The 21,662-nt window shown below is 34.0% G+C and overlaps 1 protein-coding gene and 1 long non-coding RNA gene across 9 annotated transcripts in view; one reads left to right on the top strand and one right to left on the bottom strand.

Moving 5' to 3' along the window:
* Positions 1-21,662, bottom strand: part of LOC309660551 — a 247,780-nt gene that overhangs the window by 99,351 nt on the left and 126,767 nt on the right. The gene's annotated exons all lie outside the window — the stretch shown is intronic.
* Positions 1-21,662, top strand: part of XRN1 (5'-3' exoribonuclease 1) — a 99,261-nt gene that overhangs the window by 37,632 nt on the left and 39,967 nt on the right. For all 8 annotated transcript variants that reach the window (XR_014263433.1, XM_082461165.1, XM_082461164.1 and 5 more), the window contains exons 19-27: positions 2,121-2,224; positions 4,514-4,645; positions 7,663-7,825; positions 8,529-8,642; positions 10,759-10,857; positions 13,297-13,412; positions 13,926-14,072; positions 19,386-19,475; positions 19,865-20,000. Coding sequence is in view for 7 of the 8 variants with exons in the window: in XM_082461165.1 (XP_082317291.1) it covers positions 2,121-2,224; positions 4,514-4,645; positions 7,663-7,825; positions 8,529-8,642; positions 10,759-10,857; positions 13,297-13,412; positions 13,926-14,072; positions 19,386-19,475; positions 19,865-20,000 (1,101 nt within the window). In the remaining variant the exon portion in view is untranslated. The remainder of the gene's footprint in view (positions 1-2,120; positions 2,225-4,513; positions 4,646-7,662; positions 7,826-8,528; positions 8,643-10,758; positions 10,858-13,296; positions 13,413-13,925; positions 14,073-19,385; positions 19,476-19,864; positions 20,001-21,662) is intronic.

Here is a 21,662-nt window from a genome sequence, read left to right as displayed (position 1 = left end):
ATGAAGGGAAGTATGGGAGAATGAAATTAGAAACAGATGTATAGAAGGGAAAAGGATAATTAAGGGAGCCTAGTTCTAATGTTGAAACTTGTTTTATTTATCAGAGTAGTCATTCTTTTGTATGTTCACTGTAAGAGATGTCTAAATATAGTAAATAAAATAAAAAATTACCCCCAAAAGTCTAAAAATAGTCATCTCTATTTGTTAAAGAAGTATTTGCTAATAACGATTAAGCATAATGAAAAGAAAAAGTGTGAATCAAAATTTATATTTCAACTTCACTTTCTACCACAAAGTTGTTGTCTAACCAACAGTAATAATAATAATAATAATGTTTCCTTTTAAGAATTTTTACTTAAGGTATTATTCCATACAGAATATTTTTACAGTTGTCCCTCAGTATCCATGGGGCATTGGTTCCAGGACTCCCCACTGATACCAAAATCTGTGGATGCTCAAGTCTCTTATATAAAATGGTATAATATTTGCATATGACCTACACACATCCTGCCTTATACTTTAAATCATCTCTATTACTTATAGTACTTAATACAATATAAATAATTGTACATACAATGTAAATGCTATGTAAATAGTTGCCAGCATTTGTTGAAACTTTCTGGAGTTTTTTTCTTTTTTTTTTTTAAATATTCTCCATCAGTAGTTGGTTGAATCTGCAGATGTGGAACCCATGGATACAGAGGGCCAACTGTGCAGCATTTTATAGTTTACAAAAGCTTTTCTGTATATTATTTTATCCTTAAGTAAATATTGTGAGGTAGATGTTATAACTTCTTCTCATAAAAGAAAACTGAGACTCAGTGGGATTAAAGGATTTGCCTAAGAGTCCATAGCTGAAGAGAGGCAGAACCCAATTTTGGACCTGTGGTTTCTAACTTGAAATAAGTCTAGTGTTCTTATTTAATTATACCAACCACAAACTGAAATGAATTACATTTTTTAGATTCTGTTTTATGCTATCTGATTATTTGATATGAAATAATAATAGCCCTTTTCTAGACCTCTATGCTGTTCTTTTCACTTTTCTCAGTTTCCATGAGAAAAATAAGCTGATAATCATGAGAATAATAGAATCATAGAATTTTACAACTGGATGAAATTTTGTGAAGCAACTAATCCAGCTCATTAATTTTACAGATTAAAAAACTTAAATGGAGATTGGAAAAGGGACATTCACTCAGCTAGTTAGCAGCAGAACTAAGAACCTAGGTTTCTTGCTGAACATTATTTCTACTAATGTTGGCTATTATTGTGAACAGTAATACTCACATTATAGGTCAGTGTTCTTCTGTTTGATTTTACTGAAACCTGTTTTCTCGCCAAGTAATTTCATTTAGGATTAAAATCAGTGGGCCATCCTTCACTAATAACTGCCAGTGCTGTTGAAAAAAGGAGAAGGAGGCAAGCTTCCTAGGGTTGAGATGTTTATACTGCAGAAAATTACTTTTAAGGTGGTCATAGTTCCCTTCTAATAAGAAGAGATTGGCAGAGGGGAAGGTAAAGTTGGTAAACTTACACAGATTCCTAATAAATTAAAGAATAAAGAAAGGCAGATAAGTAAAAACAACTGAAAATTATTATTTTTTTTTTAAGAAAGAGGACTTCCCTGGCGGTCCAGTGGTTAAGACTCCATGCTTCCATTGCAGGGGGCTAGGGTCCAATCCCTGGTGAGGGAACTAAGATCCTGCATGCCGTGTGGCGTGGCCAAAAAAAAATTTTAAATAAAAATAAAAATAAATAAATTGAAAGGGAAAAAAACAAAAATCTAAAAGAACAGAAATCCTGGAAAATGTACTAGAAAGACAAAGAGTAGTTGGCAATAAAGGCACAACTTAAAGAAAAGAAATTTTAAAAACTGAATTCAAGTGGATGGAATAATTAAGTGGGAATAAAGCTGAGAAGAGCAGTTACTAATAGGGAATAATTGGCCTGAGCCATCAAATAATATTTTATATCTGTTTTAATTATTAAGGCATGGTTTTTATAGATTTTAAATACACTGTTATAAACACAAGCCAGTTTTAATTATTTAATTTTACCTCTGTAAAATTCTCTCTTGGACCTAAAACATGAATGAACTTTTCTGCTTTTACTTTAAGAGTGTAGAAAATATAGCTTCATCAGTGCTCGGGAAGTCTCTCTTTGTTAATTGGCCTCATCTTGAAGAAGCTAGAGTTGTTGGTGTATCAGATGGAGAAACTAAGTAAGATTTTATTTATAATTTTTAAAGTTTATATGTGCTTTGCTATTTGTTGGCTTTTATTCATACATTTTAACTAATATAATATTTGTAAAATATTTACACTCTATAGTGAAAATGAAAGTCCTCTAATCATACCACTCCAGGTTCAACCACTATTGACAGTTTATTGTACATACCTTGAGATGCATATTTTTTTATTAGTATTTTATTTTATATTTTAAATTAATTTTTATTGGAGTATAGGTGCTTTACAATGTTGAGATGCATATAATTTAGATGCATATATTTTTATTAGTATTTTATTTTATTTTTTAAATAAATTTTTATTGGAGTATAGTTGCTTTACAATGTTGAGATGTATATATTTTAGATGCATATATTATTTTTTCCCTTTTACCTTCTTTTCCTTTCAGTAGCTTGGAAGTTCTGTATCCTAATTCTTTTCTACCGGTTATCATTATAAATTAGCAAATACATTTCTCTTTCTGACAAGAATAAATAGCATATGTAACCTTACCTTTTCCATGCCTTTCCCAGGTTTCATTTAAGTAATATATTAAAAAACACGTATCTTCTATTCTAAAAATAATTTCTTAACATTTTATTCAAGTTCAGAATCATTTTATCAGTGATTATTTAGACAAGCTAGTCTTTGTCATCTTTTACTTGGTCTGATATCTTGTTCTTTTGTTATTTTTCATGTCTAGAACTTTCTAAAGTAATTTTTTTTTTCAGAGAAAATGTGAGGATGTTAATGTTTTCTGAGTTATTACATATCCAAAAGGGTTTTTTTGTTGTTTTTCTCATGCATAGGTTTAGAGTTAGAGGCCTAATCCTTTTTCCTTAGATCTCTGCAAACGCATCTCAATTGTGTTTTGTTGCGTAATTTGGTTGATGAGAAGTCAGTGCCAGTATGAATCTTGAACGTTCTTTTTTAATCATCAAAATTCAGTTCCCCTGCCTTTTTGATGAAGTCCAGTTTATCAGTTTTTAGTTTTATGGATCGTGCTTTTGGTCTAAGAACTCTTTACCTAGCCCTAGGTCCCAAAGAAGATTTTCTCCAAAAAGTTTTATAGTTTTACCTTCTCCTTTTACATTTAAATCCATGATCCATTTTGAATTAATTTTTATATAAGGTATGAGGTTTGGGTCAAGTTTCATATGTTTACCTATGAATATTGAATTACTCCAGTACTATTTGTTGAAAAAACTCTCCTTCCTCCATTAGTTTGCTTTTACACCTTTGTCAAAAATAAGTTGAGCATATTTGTATGGGTCTACTTGTGGGTTCTCCATTTTGTTCCGTTTGTCTCTATGTCTATTTTTTATGCCCACACCACATTGTCTTGTTACTGTAGCTATGTAGTAAGTCTTAACCTTAGGTAGAGCGATTCCTTACTTTTTTTTTTATTTTTCAAAATTGTTTTAACTATTTTTGGTCCTTTGCCTTTCTATATATAGTTTAGAAAAATTTTTTTTATATTTATAAAAATCTTTGAGAAATTTTGATAGGAATTGTACTAAACTTATAATTTGTGGAGATTTGACATCTTTACTATGTTGAGTCTTCTGATCCAAATGGATAAATGAAGATCCATTTATCTCTCCATTTATTTTAATCTTTGATTTCTTTTATCACTATTTTGTTTCCTCAGCATACTGAACCTGTACATGTTTTGTTAGATTTATACCTACCTAAGTATTTAAAATTTTTTGGAGCAACTGTAGGTAGTATTATGTTTTCAATTTCAGTTTCCCCAGCTAGTATATAGAAATATAATTGATTTCTGTATGTTGATTTTATATCCTAGGACCTGGCTAAACTTACTTCCCTGCCTTTTTTCGTAAAGTCCAAGCCAGTTATTTTGTAGAATTCTGAATTTACCTAGTTATTTCCTCTTAGTGTCATTTAAGTTGGTCCTCCATCCCACATGTTTCCTGTAAACTGGGAGTTAGGTATAGTGGCTTGATTAGAATCAAGTTAAACTTTTTTAGCAAAACTACTTTATTGAATTTGAGAGTATTAATTCTTTAAAAATTTATATTTTTATTATGTATTTAGTTTAATTTCTTATAGAGAAAGAATAGTAATCTGTTTTAAATTTTGATTAAAATTTTTTACAGGTGTTTGTTCTGAAATTCATATTACAGTTTTAAAAAAAGGAGGCTTTTTGTTTTTTGGTTTTTTGCTGTTATACCATGTAGAAATCTTTTCACTTTGAAGACTCACACTACTAGAACTCTATATTAAACCACAAATTTGGGGGTAATATAATTTTAATTTTTAAGGTTTTACTTGGAAGAACCTGCAGGAACACAGAAGCTTTATTTGGGAAGAACTGCACCACCCTCTAAAGTGGTCCATCTTGGAGACAAAGAACAATCTAACTGGACAAAAGAAGTACAAGGAATTTCAGAATAGTGAGTGTCATAAATAGTATTTCATGTCATTGAACTAGAATGTGGTGGTCTCATGTACTTATTTTTTAACTTATTTTCCACTTAGTGTGATTACTCTGAATACTGACTGCATCTTCATTTTATGGTCTAAAAAAGAAATGAGTTCTAATTTAAAATAAAATCTGGTTAGCAGCAGTTAGAGCCTTGCCCAGTTTGTCACTAAAATACTTCATGATATACAAAAAAAAAGAAAGAAAAGACATAATCACTTACACTAGGAATACACAGTTCATAAGTTGCCTGAATTTGAGAGTTAATTTCACTAACCATAAGGCCATTGAATTTCTTGGCCACTTGTAACTAATAAAAATAGGAGGTCATACTCTCCTTTGTTCTTCACCCTTCCCTCCTCCCTACTCCCCTACCCTCCCTACACCCAAGTCCTTTATGCTCTGAATTCAGAAATGCAAGGTCTATACCAACCAAGTAAGGAAGAAGCTAACCCTCCTTGGAATGCTGATTTGCAGAGTGCTTTGTGTCCCATGATCCCACCCTAACAGTACCTCTCCTTTTTCATCCGAACACTAGAATTCCCTAAACCAAAACAGAATAATAGAAACTGGCAGTGGCACATGAAATGGTGTTATAAATGTATATCCATCAGCCCTCCTGTTTAAACTGTAATAGCATCCATTGATAAATGGGAACTCAAGGAGATAACCTCTTCTACAATTATAGGGGCTAATACCAGGCCATAATATCCTTATTCAAAGATGATTAAACAGGAAATATGTAAAAAGACCATGAAAAGCTATCCAACATAAAAGGAGATGAACATAACTGTCAGGGGGAGAAGTGGAGCATTTTTGGCCTCCCAGTAGTGTAAGTTAGATACCCCTGTCATAGCTCACATCATTCTGAATTTTCTTTTATAGCACATAAATAGAATCGTAATAATAAATTTATGAGTGTGGTTACTTTAATGACTCTTTTCATAGATATTAGGCTCCATAAGGGTAGGGAACATATCTGGTTTTTTCACCATAATTTTAATTTTGCTATATAAAATATATGTATATATAATAACATTATTTAACTATATACTATGTAACTATATATAGTATATATTATATAATACAGATATATTTGTATAAACACATATACAAAAATAAAATTATGATTTCTATAATGAGCTCAGTAGATGGTCTGAATAGTAATATGGGCATACTGAAAACTGAATCAGTGAGCTAAAATATCAAGCTGAGGAATTCCTTCAGCACATAGTACAAAAAGCACAAAGAGCTGAAAATAGTATAGTCAGAATTTCTGATATCTATCTGATAGGAGTTCTAGAAAGAGGAAATGGAAAGGAGATAAGAAAATATCCCTCAGATCAGGAATCAGCACACTTTTTCTGTAAAGGCCAAATAGTACATACTTTAGGCTTTGTAGACTTTACAGTTTTTGTCACAACTTCTCAACTCTGTTGTTATATCACAAAAGCAGCCATAGATATTAAATAAATGATTGACTGTGTTCCAGTAAAATTTTTTTTTTTTTAATTTATTTTTGGCTGTGTTGGGTTTTTGTTTCTGTGCGAGGGCTTTCTCCAGTTGTGGCAAGCGGGGGCCACTCTTCATCGCGGTGCGCGGGCCTGTCACTATCGCGGCCTCTCCCATTGCGGAGCACAGGCTCCAGACGCGCAGGCTCAGTAATTGTGGTTCACGGGCCCAGTTGCTCCGCGGCATGTGGGATCCTCCCAGACCAGGGCTCGAACCCGTGTCCCCTGCATTGGCAGGCAGATTCTCAACCACTGCGCCACCAGGGAAGCCCCCAGTAAAATTTTATTTATAAGAATAGGAGGCAGTCTGGATTTAGCCCATTACCATAGTTTGCCAACCCCTACTTTAGACTGAAAAGGCCCACTGAATGCCCCTCCCTGTCAATCTCTATTTTCTGTCTTTCTGGATTTACCTATTCTGGGTGTTTCATATAAATAGAGTCACATAATATGTGACCTTTTGTGTCTGGCTTCTTTCACTTAGCATGTTTAGGGGGTTCATATACATTGTAGTATATGTCAATACTTATTTCTTTTTATGGCCAAATATTTCATTGTATGGATATACCACCTTTTGTTTATGCATTCATCTGTTGGACATACGGCTTCTTTCCACCTTTTTGCTATTGTGAATAGTGCTGTTATGAGCATAGGTCTATAAATATTTGTTTGATTACTTGTTTCCGGTTCTTTGGTTACATACTTAGGAGTGGAATTGCCAGGCTGTTTGGCAGTTCTCTGTTTAACTTTTTGAGGAACTGTGAAACTGTTTTCCGCAGTGACTGCACTGTGTTACATTCCCATCAGCAGTATACAAGTGTTCCAGTTTCTCCACATCCTTTCCAACACTTCTTTTTTTTTTTTTTGGCTGCTTTGGGTCTTCGTTGCTATGCGTGGGCTTTCTCTAGTTGTGGTGAGTGGAGGCTACTCTTCGTTGCAGTGCGCGGGCTTCTCATTGCGGTGGCTTCTCTTGTTGCAGAGCACGGGCTCTAGGAGCACAGGCTTCAGTAGTTGTGGCACACGGGCTCAATAGTTGTGGCTCACAGGCTCTAGAGCGCAGGCTCAGTAGTTGTGGCACACAGGACTAGTTGCTCCACGGCATGTGGGATCTTCCCAGACCAGGGCTCGAACCCGTGTCCCCTGCATTGGCAGGCGGATTCTTAACCACTGCGCCACCAGGGAAGTCCCCCAGCACTTCTTGTTTTCAGTTTTTTGTTATAGCCAGCCTAGTGGGTATGAAACACAGGAGTTTCTTACAGCTCTATGAGTTCTTATTTAATCTTACAGACTTTGGGAAAGGTAGCCACAGGATAATGCAAAAAGTCTTAAGTTAGGTACTCAGAACTGCTAGCATATTTATTTAAAGTTTATTTAAGCATTTGATTATGAGTTGGTAGTTTGAATGTGATTATCATCTTAGAATATATGCACACTCATACACATCTATATTATATTTCTTTTTTATTTTTTCTTTGAGCTACCTGAGAAGAAAAGGAATAATAATAAATGAAACATCTGCAGTTGTATACGGTCAGTTACTCACAGGTCATAAATATCAAATAAATCAAAATGGTGAAGTCCGTCTAGAGAAACAGTGGTCAAAACAAGTTCTTCCATTTGTTTATCAAACTATTGTCCAAGTAAGTCTCCATCAGGTCTCAATTCTATCTTAATGTACACTGTTGCACACTGTATAAAGAAAACACTATATCATATTAATATGCAGCAATATATAATAGATATTATTTAATGTAATTTGCAAAATACTGTAGTGTTTAAAAGGAGTATAACATGCTCAGACACTCATTCTGTGTATGGTTAGGAAGCTTTTCTTTTGTATTTATTTATTTTTATTCTCAAAAAAGGTTTGCTTTAAGTAAATTAGTAAATACAAAAAGCATTTGCTTTTGTATTTGTGATCTTAGATGTTGTAAGGGGACAAAGTTTTTTAAATGCATGTAGTGATCATGTAATTTGGGGGAAACAGTATAGCATAGTGATTAAGAGTACTGACTGAGTTGACTTCTCAGCCATGTGACCTTGGGCAAGATCACCTTCTTTCTGTGCTTTAGTTTCCTCATCTATAAAGTGGGACTAGTAATGGTCTCTGCCACAGAGGGTTGTCTTCAGGATGAAATGAACTAATAAATGTGTAAAGTACCTAGAAAAGTGTCTGGCATATAAGGAGATAATAAATTTTAGATTCTGGTATTGTTATGTAGAAAATCTTTACATTTGACGTTTGTAGACAGCATAGTCATAATCCCATAGGAAAAAATCTTGATATGCAGTCTATAGAAATTTTGACTGTGATGATTCACTTTTATATTTCATTCTACATAGGACATCCGAGCTTTTGACTCCCGTTTCTCCAATATTAAAACATTGGATGACTTGTTTCCTCCGAGAAGTATGGTCTTTATGCTGGGAACACCCTATTATGGATGCACTGGAGAAGTTAGTACCTGTTATTATTACTAATTAAATTTCTTTATGGTTTCAAGTTAATACAGTTTAACTTCTCTTCATTTAGGCATAAAATAAAATGTAATACTGAAGGGGAAAAAAGAAAGAGTTCATTCATCTAATTTATAAACACAATATTTGGCTACATATCTTTAGTGTTGAGCACACTGAGATCAGGAGGTGGTGGAAGAAGAATTCAGATTCTAATCTCTTTTTTCGTAGGTTTACTTATTGTGGTAGTATGGATGAAGCAATTCTGAAATTATTTTCAATGTATTATTGAGTTGATGAATTTATAAATGTGTTGATGTTTTGGGAAACTCCAGCTCTTACATGGGAAAAGGAACTTGTAAGTATAGAACAGGAGAATGCAAGAAAGAACCTGTGGGGACAGATTAGAATTGGAGGTATTAATGTGAACTCATGATTGCTAAAATACTTTATATGGGTGTATGTGTATGTATATAGGCACATGTATATGGGTATATTTATGTATGTTTGTAGATAAATGAATGCATATGTGCCTATACATACATATATTTTCTAGCCCTATTTGCTCATAAGGATTGGAAGCAAAGACACCCTGGTAGCATGTAACACTCCGATCTTGATCTCTAACACCATATCCCACTAAAAGGAACTGGCCTTCTCAGAGAAATGGCTGATTACAGGGCTGAGGCAGAATAAGTACAAGATGAGCCTAGAACCTCTAGTTATGCGGGAAAGCAAGGGGGTACTCACAAGAATGATGTGAGCATATCACAAACACAGGAACCAGGTTGAAGAGGCTCCTACCAGCCAAATCTGGGACTGTTTAAGTACCAAAATAATCGAGTACATATTGAATTATAAACCATCAGGGGCGGGGAATAGGAATGCATGATTCCATAGTGATAATAAATAGGTAAATAAATGGAGAAAGGAAAGGGTTTTGCTTATATTATCATCTCAAGGATAATTGTGGAGGGAATGAGGGAGTTGGAAAACCATCATTGAGCAAGCATTATGATTCAGATTGAATCAGGCAACAATCATCATTGAAAGCTAAATCTAAGGGGAATTTTTGACCAGGAGCAAGATATTTTCATGGTCTTAGAAAGTGTCTCCCCACAGATTGTTTATTTAGTTGCAAGGAAAACAAAAAACTATAATTGTGCAGTAAAGAAATTAAGCAACATCTTGATTGTATGATCAAAATTAATATAACAGTGAGGAACAGATGAACACCGTGTACCTCCAGATGGGATACCCTACAAAGGACACATCCTCTGTGCACTATTCTGGCTGAGAATATATAACATTAACCTAATCATGAGAAAGCATTAGACAAATCTCAAATGTAGAAATGTTTTTAAAAAGTCAGGGTAGAGAGGGAGGAATGAACTATATTCTTCAAAATGTCAGTGTGTGAAAGACAAAGGCTCTGGATATATTCTAGATTAAAAGAGGCTAAAGAGATATGACAAATAAATGCAATATCTGATCCTTGCCTGATCCTGTAGTAGAGGGAGTAAAGAGTTTTCTATAAATATAGGTCACTTTTAGGTCAACTGACAAAACTGGTATATGGACAGTGGGTTAGATAAAAGTATTGTGTCGTAAATTTATGTATTTAATAACTGTACTGTGGTAATATAATATCCTTCTTCTTAGGAAATTTGCACCAAAATATTTAGGGATAATGGACATGATATATATAATATACCCTCAGAAAGTTTAAAAAAATAATTATGTGTATGTAAATACACACATAGAGCACAAATGTTAAATGGAGTTAAATGTTGATAACAGGTGAATCTGGGTAAATGTTCTTTGACTTGTTTTATTTTTGCAACTTTTTGGTAGTTTGAAATTATTTGCAAATTAAAGTTAATTTTTTTTAGAAAGGCTGGTTAACAACTGGTTAAAGCAAGGTACAATGACTCAAATTTATAATATAAGCACATCCACTTACAAATTCAAAGAAAATTTCCACTATCTACTTTTATTGTCTTACTGTATTTCAGAAATAATAAACACTATTCAAATAAGTAGAAAAACAAGTAAATAAAATGTAGTGAAAGGGACTAAAACGTACTGGGATTTTTATTTTTTTTTCCCCTCCAAGGTTCAGGATTCGAGGGATGTGATTACAGAAGGCAGGATTCGTGTGGTTTTCAGTATTCCATGTGAACCCAATCTTGATGCTTTAATACAAAACCAGCATGTGAGTACCATAGTCCGTATTATTTAATTTAGAATTGATTACCTTTAAAAATGTTAGAAGGATATTTTTGGTCCCTCCTTTGAATTATTGCAAATATTTTGTTTAACACTGATTAAATTCTCTCACAGTTGCATCTAATATTAGTTAAAAATAAGTGGAATCTGTGCTCAAAACTTCATGCAAATCTTTGGGGGAAAAAAACTGCTGAAATCCCACTATTAATCTATAATGGTTGTTAATGGTTGTTGGTAGTGTGGCTTGTGGGATCTTAGTTCCCTGACCGAGGATTGAACCCAGGCCCTCGGGAGTGAGAGCCCGGAGTCCTAACCACTGGACCGCCAGGGAATTCCCAGTGGCACATTGATTAGCATACACTCTGGGAATAGACTTGGGTTTTTTTTTTAAACCTTTCATAATTAATCAAGGTCTGCATTTTTAGTTACAAGTAACAAATGACCTTCTTGCAAAGGTTATATGTCTCTACTCAGCTAAAGATGAACAGTCCCTAGAGAAAATTGGGAAACTGCACTTAAGTTCATGGCACCCTTTTATTTTTCTCTGTTAAAATAAGGGGATGATCCCGATATCTGTCATTTGTTTTTATTGATTGATTAGATAATTAACTTGACTGAAATTAATTCACATTCAGCCAACCGTTGCTACTTATATTTTATTTTTGCTAGTAGTAAAAATCTAAAACTTTATTTCCTGTGAAATGAATTTAAGGCATTAGGCATCAGCATACCCATGAGGAGCCTTTATGGAAAGCAGAGAAGTCCCTAAAGTCTTGCCATCAGGTCTCTTTTGGAGAAATAATTCAGAAGGCATAGTCAGGAAATCAGGAGAGTGGCCCTTTAGATGAAGAAGCTGGAACTCTTTTTGGGAGTCAGTGGAGGCAGAAGAACTTGTTGCTTCATCCCTGGCTTTTTTTAGATCTGACAGAGCCTCCCCAATTCTAAGGGTACAGTGTTGCTAGGCATACCTTCTCCAGTGTACTTTCTTTCTCTTTACATATCTTCTTTATCTTTTACTCAAGCCTTCTTTCTCTACTTTTTATTTTATAATTTCTAGGATATTTGTGGTGATTTAATTAACTTTAACTACACTGTAATCCAGTATTTTTCAAAAGCAGTACTAATTGTATTTTGAGCAGGACTACTATGTATTATATAGGACTGCCCTGTATATGGCAAGACAATTGGCATCTTGGTCCCTGGACACTAAGTGTTCTTAACCTGTGTCAATTATTGTAACTGAATGTGCCTCAACACATTTTCAGATGCTTATTAGAAAAGTGGAACTACCTGTGATAGAGAACTATTGCCTTAATTCTTCCTTTCTATTCTGAAATTATTTCTAAATCTGATAATATTTTTGATTGTGTTTCATTCTTTACTAGCATATTAATGTATTTTAATAGTGACTTTATGTTCCAGGCCACTAAAAAATTTATCCATTTAGGGGTCATTGTAGACATGATCATTAAAAAAATAATGGTGGAAAATAATTCCTTACCAATCTCTGTAAATTTTGCTTTGCTGATAATAAAATATCCTTACATTCCCATGAAATAAGAGTATAAAATATTTGTATAATTTATTAAATATAGTATATTTATTATATTTATATATTCATTTACATGAACATAGTATATGAAATCCATATAAAATAAGTATGTATTATTATTATTACATACATAATGTTAGGAGTATGTGGTAGCTTACCATAGTTGGTACTGGATTTGTAAGTAATTTGCTTCCTGGTTAAAAATTGTATGATCTGATAATTTTTTTTTTAATTTGACTGTCTTCATAGTTTCTTCCCTTAAGTACACAAATAAAGGTTACATTTCATTGACTGAATTATATTAACAGTGTATTAATTATGAGCCTATTCATACTTATTTTCATATGATAATAAATGATTAGGGGAAACAAATATTACTTATATCTATATATGAAGGACACCCAGTTTTGCTCAGTAGCAACTATTTTGATGACATACTCATGTTTTAATTCAATGTAATAATTATCAAGACCTCAGTTTTTCCCAGGTATTTTACCAGTTCCTTCACCAGGTCCTTCTTAGAATATGAAAATTAATTTTTAAAAAATAGTTCTTGCCTACAGAGTTTGCCATTTAGTACTTACTGTAGAGTTTATTTCTTGAGGCAGTTTCACAAACTGTATGTTTCCTCCCCCTTTCATTCATCCTTGGGAATTCTGTTCTTTAAGGAGAGAGAGGAGCAGAAATATTCTGCCTAGAAATCCTTTAAAAAAAAGCAGGGTGGGGGGTAATAGGTCACTTACTTTTGAGAATCCTTACATTGCCACAATCCAAAATGTTAGTGATGTCTTATCTCCAGGTTTTAAAGGTAAAGAAATGCTGCTTTAATGCTTTGTGTTTCCATAATTGACCTTTTTGTTTTTATATTTAAAGAAATATTCTATAAAGTACAACCCAGGATATGTGTTGGCCAGTCGCCTTGGAGTGAGTGGATACCTTGTTTCAAGGTTTACAGGAAGTATTTTTATTGGAAGAGGATCTAGGAGAAAGTAAGTTTATGTTAGAGAAATTTACTTAAAGTGGCAGAAAAAAATTAAATAATAAAGATAAAATGGTTAATATTTCAGTATTTATTTTCTCTTATTAATTGCTCTGAATTTTCTTTAAAAATTATGCATAGATTCCTCTGATGGTGATCTTTTAACTAAATGGCACATGCTTTAGGTGGTTGGAAAGACAGTTCTTATTTTTAGCAGCTAACAAATTGAACCTTGAAAAAAGGTATCAGAAGGTGTGTGTGAATCTCAATTATATATTCCCCTGCATTTCCTTATTTCATTCTCCTCTCAATTACATAATCTATTTGTATGCTTTGTTAACTTGGGTTTTGAAGCCTTTCCTCTAGTTTTTCAACTACTGCTACTTTGGAAATAACCATGATAACTAAAACGTAGAAAGCCAATCAAGACTAAACTTTTCTAAAAATTGAAAGCAAAGCTTTTTATTCTTTGAACAAAATTTTAAAACTTTTGTGTGTATGTGTGTGTGTGGTTTAAATTCAGCCCTCATGGAGACCATAAAGCAAATGTGGGTTTGAATCTCAAATTCAACAAAAAAAATGAGGAGGTACCTGGATATACTAAGAAAGTTGGAAGTGAATGGATGTATTCATCTGCAGCAGAACAACTTCTTGCAGAGTACTTGGAGAGGTAAGTGCCTAGCAGGATCCTACTGGGCATCCAGAAACGTAGGAATGTGGTAACTATTTGCCTTACTGATAAGAAAAATGTTTCCTTTTTTAGTAAAATGTGACATATGTTAATATAAACTTAATTTAGTGTCGTGAAGCATCATAGCCACTAGTTAAAATAGAGTAGAAAAATACTGTACTTATATTATTCAAAATTAGAAAGGATGATGAGAATTGGCCTCCTTTTAATTAAAAATTTCCTTAACTTACTATCATCAGTTATTCACTACTCTGCATGTCTGTGTCAGTAGTAAGAGGATTGATATGGATAAACAAAACAACTCTTGGCATAGTGAATTTTCTTAAAACTCCAGCTAGAATATCCTAGAATTACTGAATTTTATTGCTGAAATAGTCTAAGAAATCAACAAGTCTCAGCTCCTCGTTATAAAAATGAGAAATCTGAGTACCAAGATTTACTGAGTTAGTGTCAACGATTCATAGGAAATGCTCTACTTCTGATTAACAATTGAATGTTCTGTCCATTGTTCCACTGGTTTCTAACCTTCTTATATTTGAGGATCCCTGTATTAGTTTCCTAGAGCTGCCTTAACAAAATACCACAAACTGGGTGGCTTAAAATGACAGAAATTTATTGTCTTACAGTTCTGAACACCAGAGTCCAAAATCAAGATGTTGATAGGGCCATGCCTCCCCTGAAGGTGCTAGGGAAGGACCTGTTCCATACCTGTCTGCTAACTTCCTGTAGCCTCACGAGTTTTGTTCCTTAGCCTATGGATGCATCACCCCAGTCTTCAGTCTTCACATGGTTTTCTCCTTATGTGTCTTCATATCATCTTTTTTTTAATTTTAATTTTATTGGAGTATAGTTGATTTACAATGTGTTAGTTTCAGGTGTACAGCAAAGTTATTCAGTTATACATATATTCATTCTTTTTTAGATTATTTTCTCTTAGAGGTTATCACAGAATATTGAATAGAGTTCCCTGTGCTATACAGTATGTCCTTGTTGGTTATCTATCTTATATAAGTAGTGGGTGTATGTTCATCCCAAGCTCCTGATTTATCCCTCCCCGCCACGTTTCCCCTTTGGTAACCATAAGTTTGTTTTGGATACCTGTAAGTCTGTTTCTGTTTTGTAAATAAGTTCATTTGTATCATTTTTTTAAAAATTAGATTCCACATATGAGTGATATCATATATTTGTCTTTGTCTGACTTGCTTCACTTAGTATGATAATCTCTAGGTCCATCCATGTTGCTGCAAATGGCATTATTTCATTCTTTTTTATGGCTGAGTAATATTCCATTGTATATACGTACCACATCTTCTTTATCCATTTCTCTGTTGGCGGACATTTAGGTTGCTTCCATGTCTTGGCTATTGTAAATAATAGTACTGCAGTGAACATTGGGGTGTATGTGTCTTTTCGGATTATGGTTTTCTCCAGATATACGCGCAGGAGTGGGATTGCTGGATCATATGGTAGTTCTATTTTTAGTTTTTTAAGGAACCTCTATACTCTTCTCCAGAGTTGTTTTTCCAATTTACATTCCCACCAACAGTGTAAGAGGGTTCCCTTTTCTCCACACCCTGTCCAGCATTTGTGGAATGTTTGTTGATGGCCATTCTGACCCGTGTGAGGTAATACCTCATTCTAGTTTTGATTTACATTTCTCTGATAATTAGCGATTTGAGCATCTTTTCATGTGCTTTTTGGCCATCTTTATGTCTTCTTTGGAAAAATGTCTATTTAGATCTTCTTCCCATTTTTTGATTGGGTTGCTTATTTTTTTGGCATAGAGCTGCATGAACTGTTTGTGTATTTTGGAGATTAACCCCTTGTCAGTCGCTTCATTTGCAAATATTTTCTCCCATTCTGAGGGGGTTGTCTTTTCGTTTTGTTTATGGTTTCCTTTGCTGCATATCATCTTTCCTTTGTTTCTGTCTCTGTGTCCAAATTTCCCCTTTTTATAAGGACACCAGTCATATTGGATTAGGGCCTATCCTAATGACATTTTAGTTTGATTACTTCTTTTAAAATCCTATTTCAAAATAAAGTCAGATTCTGAGGTACTAGGAGTTGGGACTTCAGTATGTCTTATGTTGGGGTGGGGGTGGGGGAGACACATTTCACCTGCATATTACCATCTAAAAATTTAGATAATTTCTTCTGTTTACCTCCATGTTTCCTTAAAAATGTCATGTTTAGACTGCTTTTTCTTGATTTTTCAACTTGACGTATGCATTGATTTCGTACCATGAATGATGAAGCTTTAGCTTTCTTTTACCAGCCCCACTCCCCATTCCCTTACCTCCCTACACACATGAACACATTTCCCCTCTCATTACAGTTTTATCACAATTTTTTAAATTAAATCTGTATTTAAGGTTTAGTTGATTAAGATAATGTAAATGGTCACCTCTGGATCTTGTAGAGTATTGCATTTCCTTTCTTGTACACATTTTTGTTTTGTCTGTGTTGTTTATTCATTTGTTTCTTATCTATGTTCACGTAACTAATGCAGCCCCAAACTCTGTGCCATAGCTGGAAAACTTAATACAGTCAAACAAATCATGTGACCTCTCAGTTCCGTTTTCTTCTTGTATACTTCCTCTTAAAACTGTCTTTCTTCCTGCTTCAGTGTGAACTAATTGCTCTCCTGGGCTGTTGTACAGCTTTCATTCAAGTTTCTCTTTACTGTTATCCTAGGAATTCCCTTCACCATTCTTCGGCATAAGATTCCTTTATTTCCTGGCTTTCATGCTTTATTCCTTCTGATTTATGTCTCCATTTTGATGGAGCACTTATGCCAGTAGCTTCCTGAGAAAGCTTACATGTCTGGAAATTTCTTTAAACCTCCCTGATACTTGGTTGATAGCTCACCTGGGTCTAGAATCCTAGATTGGAGATTATTTTCCTTCAGAATTTGAAAAGCGCTGCTCCATTCTCGTGTTTCCCTTGCTGTCAGGAAGTCTTGTGTTATTCTGATTCTTAATCTTTGTGCATGATCTATTTTTCATTTTCAGAAATCTTTTTAGAATCTTCCCTTTACCAATACTATTTAATAATGTGAAGATGTGTGCCTTGGAATGGGTCTTTTTTCTTTTATTTTACTGGTCAGCCCTTTCAGATTTGAAACTGATGCCCTTCCATTCTGAGAAACTTTCTTGTATTATTTCTTTGATAATTTCCTCCTCACCATTTTGTTGTTGTTGTCATTCTCTCTTTCTGGGACTCCTTTTGATATATGTTAGACCTTTTGGATTAATTCTCCTAATTTTCTTATCTCTTTTCATCCGTTTTCTGTATTGTTATACTCCTACTCTGTGGGAGATTTCTTCAGCTTTAACCTATTTTTTATTTTTATTTAACCATTTTTAATTTCTAGAAGTGTGTCCTTATTCTCTGGCATTCCTTTTGTATAGCATCTTGTTCTTATAATGAATGAAATGTCTTCTTTTATTTCTCTGAAGATAGTAATCTAGATTTTCTTCTATTCTTAATATTTTCTGTTTACTACAAATTGCTTTTTTTTCCTTTTCTGTTTGATTTGATCTCTCCTTTCATGTTAAAGTTTTTTTTTTTTTGGTCTGGTGCTTCTTTAGTGTCTTACCACATTTACTATTCAGTGATTAAAAAGCTGACGGGAAATTTAATGTACTTCAGTGAGGCTTCTCTGGTGGGGCTTGGCTGTTTCAGCAGAGCATCTCCGAATATCACTACCTATATGTATATCTTTTCTCTTGAGCTGGGTAGTTTTCCCAGAAAGGTATTCTACAGCCTTTTTCTTGGATGACAGATATGGAGAACAAAACTGACTTCCAGTGTTCTGGAAATTAACCAGAGAAAGGGGGTCTCATTACATAGTGGATACTGTGGTACACACCCAGATGTCTCTTCACGACTCAGGACCTATTCCCTGGGCAGCAGGAATGCTGCTGTCTCACAGCCCTCAGCAGTGAGCCTTTTCAGGAATTGCCCGACAGAAGAGAACTGCCTCACCTAAAGTTATGTCCCTTTGCCACAACAGCCACACATCCAATACCTCATCAACAAGAAGATGTAAAGGCTCAGCCAACCTGATTGCCCCAGTTCAGGATAAGTCTGAGGAGCCATCCTACTTTGAGATCTCTATGCTACTGGCCAAGGAGTTCATTAAGACTGAACCACAGCCCAACTTCTCCCTGTGCCCAATTCCACTTCCTTCCTTCCCTTCCACAGGTGTTGTTTCCACAGAACACACTAATAAACTTCTTCCATGTTTATCTCCATCTCAGAGTCTGCTTCTTAAAGATGTTATACTTCCTAGCCTGCTTCCTAGTGGTATGTTGTATAGTAGTTATATTTTCATTGATCCCCTGTTTTCAGTAGGGCACCTATCCTCTCTTCCTCATGCCCCACCCATCCAGTTTCCTGTGCCTGGAGTACCCAAGGCTCGAGCAGCCCCTATTTAGCCTCTCTGAAAGTAAACTACAGGATTTACGCTGAGGTGGAGGTGACTGCCTAACTGCTTATTATACAAAATTTTCAACTAAAAGCCTGTTAAACCCACCCCATACTGCAGCATCAAAATGTACAGAGCCCGTATCTCCTGAGCTTCTGCAGACTTCCACAGTTCACGTCAACTTGCTTCTTGTTGACTTCCCACTCTGGTGACTTAGGGTACAGCTTATTCCTATCTGTCAAGTCAGTTCATACTTATCTATTCAGTTTTCAGTTTCTAAAATTTTGTTAACTCCACCTGTACTATCAGATTCTCTGCTGCTCTCTTCATCTGTCTTTATAGGTCCATGCCCTTTTTTCTACTTTACTATTCTTTTAGCAGGCTAGGATGGGAGCAGAAATAAGCACATGTGTTCAGTCTGCTACGTGTATTTGAAAGTACTACAGTACACTGTTAGAAAACAATGGAATTTTGAGGAATATCAGAAGAAACGTTTAATGGATTTTCATTTGCTCTTTTATGGAGTGCTCTAGCTTTATTGTGAAAACTAGAAAATGAACCTGTATACATTATTTTTGTCCATTTATCACCTGTCATTATAGTCTAAGAGGGATAGAGTCAGTGATTGAAGTTTATAAGTAATCATAGTTTAATTATACTTAAGAATTGAATCATTTCTCCCTCATCTTTTTTTGAGGGCCTATGAATACTTTCAATCTTTTGGTCTCTATCCCTTATGTGTGTACATAATTAGTCCTCAATATATTTAATATATCCCCTTAGGATCCAGAAATTTGATAGGAAGTTTATATGAAATTAGCCATATTTTTAAAAGCAGTATTTTTGTTTGTTTGTTTGGCTAGAGCTCCAGAACTATTTAGTTATATAGCCAAAAATAGCCAAGAGGATGTGTTCTATGAAGACGACATTTGGCCTGGAGAAAATGAGAATGGGTAAGCAAAATTTATGAGATTTATTGCTGCATAGTTCAACTTAGTGGTTCTACTGAAGGGTAGTAGTTAGTTTATCAAGAATTTATATTACTTTTGGGGGGAGGGTTTTGTATTGTTTTGTTCTTGCTTTAAGATCTTAATACAATTTTTTATTTCATTTATATCAGTAAAGTACTTTTAAACTAATTTTTGTGGTTTTTTTTAATTACTGAGAAATAACATGTCCATGTTTATATTGGATTTCTAATTAGCCCCAATTAAGTGTTGTGATTAATTATATATTTGATATCTTTTATAATTCACAGCCCTCAGAAAGTTCATATCAGGCCTTTTATATAAACCCTCAGAAAGTTTCAATTAATGTGAAAAAATTATTGTTTTTAATATAGTGCTGAGAAAGTTCAAGAAATTATTACTTGGCTAAAGGGACATCCTGTCAGTACTTTGTCTCGTTCTTCTTGTGATTTACAAATTCTGGATGCAGCTATTGTTGAGAAAATTGAAGAAGAAGTTGAAAAGTGCAAGGTACTAATTTTCAATAACGAAGATTATTGACGAGATTTGAAGTTAAATGAACTGTATGTTATCCTACAAATAATTTATTTGTATTTCAATCAAATAAAACATATACTCAATGATTCTAAATTATGTCAAAATATTCTGTAATTTAAAAAAATATTCCAGCCTTTTCCAGTGTCCATTAAGTTTGTCTAAATAAATATAAATGCACATCTTTTTTCTTTTGGCCCCACCCTGTGGCATGTGGGATCTTAGTTCCCCGACCAGGGATCGAACCCATGCCCCTTGCATTGGGAGCATGGAGTCTTAACCACTGGAACACCAGGGGAGTCCCTAAAGCCATAGCATTTAAATTTTATGTCCTTGTAGTGTTTCTAATTTTAAGAATTAATAGTTTTTTGAGTCTAGTCAATAGAAAGTTTGTGATTGAGAAATAAGGTTAATTCCCTATTCTTTCCTATTCTAAGTTCTTTAAAAGATACAGTTCATGTTTTTATAGAACATAAAAATTATATTTATTTCACTTTTGTTTCCCACTGATAAACTCATTCAGTTACTAAGTATTTTTGAAATCCCACTTAAACTATCCTTTTTTTATGTCTTGATTTTAAAAAGCAGTAACCTGTGTAGGCTTAACTGTTTTATCTGTTTTGATTCCCTATCTTGATGCAATAGAAAATGGGTTAATTTTATTCCTTTTTTTAACTTACAATTTTATTTTTCACATATTTGCCTTTTTATTATAATGATGTCGCTTTCCTAACACAGTGCTCTCTTGTTTGAACTAATAGCAGAGTAAGTTAAGAACTGGTCTTTCACGTCATTTTCCCCCATCCCTCTTTCAGTACTTAAAACCTTAGGCAAGATAGTTAACCTTTCCATGCCTCCATTTCCTGATTGGTAAAATAAGAATAAAATAGTCCTCATATAGCCCTCAAAAGAATTAACTGAGTTAATATAAACTCCTAATAATGCCTAGCTATTATTAATGCTTAATAATACTTAGCTCTTATTATTTGAATCCTCTTATCACATGCTCAAGAGCTGTGAATTCGGTCTGGAAAATCACCACTAGATGACTCTTTAAGAAAAAATGTAAGGCTCAGAGCCAAGAGTCTGATATTTTGAAAGGTTAATGATATTCAGCTGAGGATAGAAAGCCTGCATTTCTTTTTAATTTTCTTTCATTGTAAAGTCTATTTGTCCAGTATGGTTTTTGAAATGAGTTTTCTACTTAACAAAAGTTTATAACTTTAAGCCCTCAAATTTTATTTGAACCCATTTGGATGCAGAGCTTTCTAAAATGTTTTACACATTCTCCCCTTACTTTGCAAACTGAAGATACACATACAAAGTTGTAGTCTATTATTTTGATTACAACATTTTTTAAATGTATGTACATATAGATAAGACAGGACTTTTTTATTAAACCTGTTAATGAGTCAAGGAGGACCAGTTATGAGTGACTCTTTCTTTTTCCCTTTTCAGTGTTATAATGTTATTAGGGTAATAAAGAAAAGAAGGAGAAAAAACTAAAAAATGAACATAATATTCTGAATATAATTTAAACTTTTCTTTTTAATGCAGGGTCATCATTAAAAGTATCCCTAGTTTTCTTATTGACAGTGGTTCCCAAACTCAGCTAATTATCAAAATTACTGGAGGAGC

Source organism: Balaenoptera physalus, assembly GCF_965194825.1.
Source record: "Balaenoptera physalus genome assembly, chromosome: 4".
Taxonomy (NCBI): Eukaryota; Metazoa; Chordata; class Mammalia; order Artiodactyla; family Balaenopteridae; genus Balaenoptera; species Balaenoptera physalus.
The sequence above is the reverse complement of the archived record's forward strand: the minus strand, read 5'-3'. Positions and strand labels throughout refer to the sequence as shown.